This window comes from Clupea harengus, unplaced genomic scaffold (genome assembly GCF_900700415.2).
Source record: "Clupea harengus unplaced genomic scaffold, Ch_v2.0.2, whole genome shotgun sequence".
NCBI classification, from domain to species: domain Eukaryota; kingdom Metazoa; phylum Chordata; class Actinopteri; order Clupeiformes; family Clupeidae; genus Clupea; species Clupea harengus.
Window position 1 is genome coordinate 891 of NW_024879565.1, and position 6,610 is coordinate 7,500.

General features: G+C 44.4%; 1 protein-coding gene across 1 annotated transcript; it reads left to right on the plus strand.

Annotated features, from left to right (window-relative positions):
* Positions 1–1,340: 1,340 nt before the first annotated feature.
* Positions 1,341–4,967, plus strand: LOC122128927 (phospholipase A and acyltransferase 4-like). The gene is made up of 4 exons (XM_042703985.1): positions 1,341–1,397; positions 1,666–1,765; positions 2,512–2,756; positions 4,802–4,967. Exons 1-4 carry the CDS (start codon positions 1,371–1,373, stop codon positions 4,913–4,915), a joined length of 486 nt encoding a protein of 161 aa, XP_042559919.1. The 5' UTR covers positions 1,341–1,370; the 3' UTR covers positions 4,916–4,967.
* Positions 4,968–6,610: the final 1,643 nt, after the last annotated feature.

Sequence of the window (6,610 nt, forward strand, 5' to 3'; positions counted from 1 at the left end):
CACATACACACATACCAGTCTATGTTACACCATGGTCATCCCACACACACACACACACACACACACACACACACACACACACACACACACACCAGTCTATGGTTATACCACACACACACACACACCAGTCTATGGGCATGCCACACACACACACACACACACACACACACACACACACACACACACACACACACACACACACACACACACACACACACACACACACACCAGTCTATGGGCATGCCACACACACACACACACACACAGCAGTCTTTGGCCATGCCACACACACACACACACACGCACACACTGCCACTGCAAGAGGGTGCACAAGGGCGAAATAGTGTGTTTAAAAAGTGTACCAGTGTGTGTGAGATTATTAGTTTGTTTGAAGAGTGTAGCAGTGAGATTATTAGTCTAGATTATTAAAAAGAAACAAAAGATAAACTTTACAGTTTATATTGTAATACCAAACAAATAATTCTAAAATTCTGTAATATGCCTCATGACAGCAATATTATAATACAGCTATTATTTCTGTGGTAGAGGAGAAACAAAAGTCTATAGATGCTTTTCAGTTCAGTGAGTGAAACAACATCACAACATGCTGCTATTAGCTGTCTACTGCAGCCCTAATAACACAACATGCAGCCCTGATGCTGATCCATGGTGTCACATTTTTATGAACTTCACATTTACTGCAATATTCTCCCTTGATTTACAGTAAATCAATCTTTCGCATATCTTAGCCACCCCTACAATCCCCAACGCTGCCCAAATATTTCAAACCAGGCCGATATCACGACATCAAGAACAAAGCATGTTGGTTTGCCTCTGGTAAATGCACTGTGTGAGGAACATGGTGTCAGAGGTACAGTGGTTAGGGTTCCTACCTAATGAGGAACACATTTTATATCAATGCAATGCAGAAGTATATCAATGCAATGCAGAAGTATCCACAGTTTATCTCACCGTCACAGTCTACTGATATGGTGAATACTGATATGGTGTGTGATCGTGGTTTTGAGAACATTTGTGTAAAAACTGTCATGTTCTATGATGATTGCAGGTCTGAGCTGATGTTTGGCTTCGGGTTTAGTGTGTCTGTTGTGTTTGTTGATGTGTGTGTTCACTGTTCATGCTTGGTGATGTGTGTGTTTGCTGTTAATGCTTGTTGATGTGTGTGTTTGCTGTTTGTGTTTGTTAATGTGTGTGTTTGCTGTTTGTGTTTGTTGATGTTCACTGTTCATGTTTGTTGATGTGTGTGTTTGCTGTTTGTGTTTGTTAATGTGTGTGTTTGCTGTTTGTGTTTGTTGATGTTTGTGTTTCCTGTTCTGGTTGCAGGTGATCTCCGCTGATGTTCTGGGGTGATGGGCTGTTTGAGCTGCATCTACTGGGTCAGTCTATAATCAATTCACATCTCACCCTGATTCTCATATCTCACTCACTCTCACATCTCACCTGAGTCTGCTTCAGTTTGTTACACATCTTCTGTAAGTCTCTTCTAAGTCTGCTTTATGTCCTTTGTAAGTCTCTTCTAAGTCTGTTACATGTCCTCTGTAAGTCTCTTCTAAGTCTGTTACATGTCCTCTGTAAGTCTCTTCTAAGTCTGTTACATGTCCTCTGTAAGTCTTTACTAAGTCTCCTGTTGTTGGTCCCCTGTAGGACCCTAAGCCGGGGGACATGGTTGAAATCGAAAAAGTGCTGTACAGCCACTGGGCCGTGTACGTGGGAGATGGAGAGGTGGTCAACCTCACAGTCTCAGGTACGTCAACCTCACAGTCTCAGGTACGTCAACCTCACAGTCTCAGGTGGTCAACCTCACAGTCTCAGGTGCAAATCCTTCTTCTTCTTCTTTCATCAAGCACCAGGTTATTTTAAGAGTACATCTCTGTTGGCCATCAGAGAGATTTTAAGATGATTACATACCGTATTTCCACTGAAAAGTCCATAGAAGACAATAAGATATTCCACTTGCTTCTCTCTGACCCGTCCTGGTTTAATACCTCAGCAAGGAATGATGGGCCTCTAAAACCTGTTGACTACAGTAATATACTTCTATGTAGCCTCTAAAACATGTTGACTGCAGTAATATACTTCTATGTAGCCTCTAACACCTGTTGACTACAGTAAAATACCTCTATGTAGCCTCTAAAACCTGTTGACTACAGCAATATACTTCTATGTAGCCTCTAACACCTGTTGACTACAGTAAAATACCTCTATGTAGACTCTAAAACCTGTTGACTACAGTAATACACCTCTATATAGCCTCTAAAACCTGTTGGTTGATTATAGTAATACACCTCTATGTAGCCTCTAAAACCTGTTGACTCCAGTAATACACCTCTATGTAGCCTCTTAAACCTGTTGACTACAGTAAAATACCTCTATGTAGCCTCTAAAACCTGTTGACTACAGTAAAATACCTCTATGTAGCCTCTAAAACCTGTTGACTACAGTAATATACTTCTATGTAGCCTCTAAAAACCTGTTGGTTGACTCCCTCAGCATCTGCCAGGTACTTACCCATCTCTAAAGGCCACATAAGGCGCAGTAAGTTGTTGGACATGTCGGACGGGTATCCCTACCGCGTGAACAACTACCTGGACGACAAGTACAAGCCCCGGCCCACGGCCACCATCGTGGAGGAGGCCAACGCCTGGGTGGGCAAGGAGCTGGACTACAACCTGCTGCTGGAGAACTGTGAAAACTTTGCCACTCTACTGCGCTACGGCCACGGAGAGTCCAGACAGGTACGGATGGAGAGAGAGAGAGAGAGATACAGAGAGAGGGGGGGTGGGGGGTAGGGAGAGAAGGAGAGAGAGAAATGTAGAGGGAGGGAGAGAGAGATAGACAGGGAGATGTAGAGATACAGACGGGGATGAGAGAGAGAAATGTAGAGGGAGGGAGAGAGAGATAGACAGGGAGATCTAGAGATACAGACGGGGATGAGAGAGAGAAATGTAGAGGGAGGGAGAGAGAGATAGACAGGGAGATGGAGAGATACAGACGAGGAAGAGAGAGAGGAATGGAGAGGGAGGGAGAGAGAGATAGACAGGGAGATGGAGAGATACAGACGAGGAAGAGAGAGAGGAATGTAGAGGGAGGGAGAGAGAGATAGACAGGGAGATGGAGAGATACAGACGAGGAAGAGAGAGAGGAATGGAGAGGTTGTAAGTCCGTCTGTGTTCTGTCTTTGTTTTGTTTTTTTGTTTGTCTCCCTTGTGTTGTCACGTGTTTGTTCCTTTGTCTAGTCCTTGTGCCTCCTTGTTCCCGCCATGTGCTTTCCTGTGTTTGTTTGTTTATGCCATATGCCCTCTTGTTGTTGTCCGTGTCTCCACCCCTCACCTGTTCCCAATCACCCGGTTTGTTTGTCTTATTGGTTTCTCCTGTGTCGTGTTATTGCCAGTGGCGGCGTCAGACAGTTTCTTCTGCAGGTGCTATGGGGGAGCTTGGCAATTTAGTGAGGGTGCTATGAAAAGAGGATGATAGCCTATGTGTCACATGGTTCTCTACTACAACAACTTTACATGTTTGCTCCAAAAAAATCCGAAAAAGTTAAAATACCCCTGGCATTTCTTCTTTTTCTACGTCACTCTTGTTTCTTAATCGTTCTTCCAAACATGGACATTTAGGTGGCAAAAACCGATGCATTGTTGATATTCACTTGAAACTACCACGCACTCGCTCGCTTTCTCCTTCAACCGTCCGGTAACGTCAACATTCAAGCGTGCAACGTGAAAGTTGGGTCAAAGGTTATGACAGAATGATTGCTCTGTGTCTAAAACAACCTGTTCATTTCAATCTGTTATTATTTTCTTTTGTGAGTTAAATATTATTATCACACAACAAATAACGCAGAATGAAATTAAATAACAATAATAAATAAACCATTATTTTCTTGGGGGTGCTATGGGGGTGCTATGGCTAATCCACGGGGAGCTAGAGCACCAACCTAGCCCCCCCCCCCCTGGCGCCGCCCCTGGTTATTGCCCCTTGTTTAGTCCACCTGTGTCTCATTGTCTGCCCCGCATTGATTGTCCTCACCTGTCCCTCGTTATCTGTTGTGTGTATATAGTCCATGTATTCTTGTTTCTCGTTGCGTTCTCGTCATTTAATGTTACGTGTTTGTTTCTCCATTCTCCTGCCTATGCCTATGCCCAGTTTGTATTGTTTGCTTACTCGTGTTTCCAACCTTGGATTGTACCTCGACTGTTCTCCTGCCTATGCCCTTTTGGATTATGTTTGATTGACTGCCTACCTGTGTACCGTATCCTGCAAGTAAACATTGATTCATCATTCCATTGCTGAGTTCTGAGTTGTGCATTTGGGTTCTACACATCACCTCCAATTCGTAACAGAGGTAGGGAGAGGGGGGAAATGGAGAGGGACAGAGAGAGAGAGAGAGAGGGGGAGGAAGAGAGAGATAGAGGGGGGAGAAGGAGAGAGATAAATGGAGTGGGAGGAAGAGAAAGATAGACAGGGAGATGGATAGATACAGGGGGGGGGGGAATGGAGAGGGAGAGAGAGAGAGAGAAAAGGAATATAAATATAGAGAGATGGACACAGTGACAATAACAGCCAGGGTTGTTATCAGTATGGCTGGCTTAGGCATTGAAGGAAGGGAACAGCATTCTCATTACACTGAGCAAACCAGGAAGGGTGAACAGAAAGGGAGAAGTGAAGAGTGTGTGTGCGTGTGCGTGTCTGTGTGTGTGTGAAGCTTCATACATGAATGGCCTGTGGTTTACCTGTGTGTGTGTGTGTGTGTGTTAAACGTGGCCTTCTCTCTGCCCAGGTGAAAAGAGACTTGTGTGTGTGTGGCTGCTGTACGGTTTGGGCAGCGATCATCAAGTGGTTCTGCAGAAGGCGTCCTAAAGACCAGTCAGCACAGGAACAAGGGATGGTGTGAGAAAAGGAGCCCCCCCCCCCCCTCAACACACACACACACACACACACACACACACACAGACACACAAACACACACACAGCTTCCTCAGTCATGAGGGCAGGAACATAATTTATTCACTTCCTCCTACTGCACACACACATTTAAACAAGTGAGATTTTTCTATTGTGTGTTTTGTGTGATCATACTAACAAAGCATCCGTATTGTTATTGTTATTTCTAACCGATAGAACTGAAGAATCTGTGTCATTAATGCTGATTATTTCTAACCGATAGAACTGAAGAATCTGTGTCATTAATGCTGATTATTTCTAACCGATAGAACTGAAGAATCTGTGTCATTAATGCTGATTATTTCTAACCGATAGAACTGAAGAATCTGTGTCATTAATACTAACAGCACGTCCCATAGAGTCCTACAGCAATTTGTTCACAACATGAGGCTCTCTTGGACAAGGCAATGACTGTTTTCTATGAGTTGTGCATTCAGGAGGGGTGTGGGGTTCTAGAACAAAAGGGACTGGTGTGACGAGATGTTGTAAACTCCTGCTGGACTGGAACACAAGGTCACAGCCCCAGGAGTGATGGAACACGATAGAGGTTCTGGAACACAAGGTCACGGCCCCAGGAGTGATGGAACACGATAGAGGTTCTGGAACACAAGGTCACGGCCCCCAGGAGTGATGGAACACGAGGAAGGTTCTGGAACACAAGGTCACAGCCCCAGGAGTGATGGAACGCGAGGGAGGTTCTGGAACACAAGGTCACGGCCCCAGGAGTGATGGAACACGAGGAAGGTTCTGGAACACAAGGTCGAGGCCCCAGGAGTGATGGAACATGAGGGAGGTTCACTGCAGCACTGCCTGAGGGCCAACGCTAGATTCCCCCTGGATCACACGTCTGCTGTGATGTGATGTCTGTGTGCAGGTGCTGGACAGTTGCTGCCTTGGCAGTGAGTTCTTCTGTGTCTAGAGGACTGTGGAAAACCACATTTTGCCCTTGAACTTGTTTTCACATCTTTTACATCCCAGATTTAATAAACACACCGCATCACGTTTCTGCTCTCGGTGATTCCTGTGGTTAGACAGAGGCGGTTGGAGCCGTTTGCTCTTGGGTTAATGACCAGCATGGCTATTACAGCCTCTGTATTGTAGCCTTTCCCATGCCACACCTATAACCCGACCTCCAGTACACATGCTGGGCATTAGAAGGTGCAGTATGCAATTCCAATCCAATACACTAGTTTTGCAAATCGTTCCTCATGATCATCTAGCTGTCTGTTAAGTGTATGCGTTTATAAAAAAAAAAAAAAAGAAGTAGTGTTTGTTGATAGTCCTGACTCTGTGAACGGGAAACAAAATATAGTGGCTCAAACCGAGCTGTACACTATTCCAGCCAATCAACATGTTGCTTCAGGAGAACAGAAGGGAGGGATGTAATTTCATTGGCTGTTGAGCTAAAATGTCAACAACCTTTCGCCAGAATCGCAGACCTCACCTTTAAGCCATTTTCTCCTCTCCAGACTTACAACTCCAGAACATCACAAACACACAAGACGAGACACAATAAGCATATACAAAGAGATATCTTCACTCATTCTAGTACTTCATCCTTAAAAATATTTTTATTTAGTTTACAAATAATACTGGGACTTCAACACGACAAATGTTATTTTCAAAGACATCTCAAAGAACATTT

Bases quoted from the DNA above. Each gene is read 5' to 3' on its own strand.
- LOC122128927 (XM_042703985.1), top strand. From the start codon at position 1,371: ATGGGCTGTTTGAGCTGCATCTACTGG. The intron at 1,766-2,511 runs GTACGTCAACCT...TGACTCCCTCAG, and splicing joins GGTCAACCTCACAGTCTCAG to CATCTGCCAGGTACTTACCC. The intron at 2,757-4,801 runs GTACGGATGGAG...CTCTCTGCCCAG, and splicing joins GCCACGGAGAGTCCAGACAG to GTGAAAAGAGACTTGTGTGT.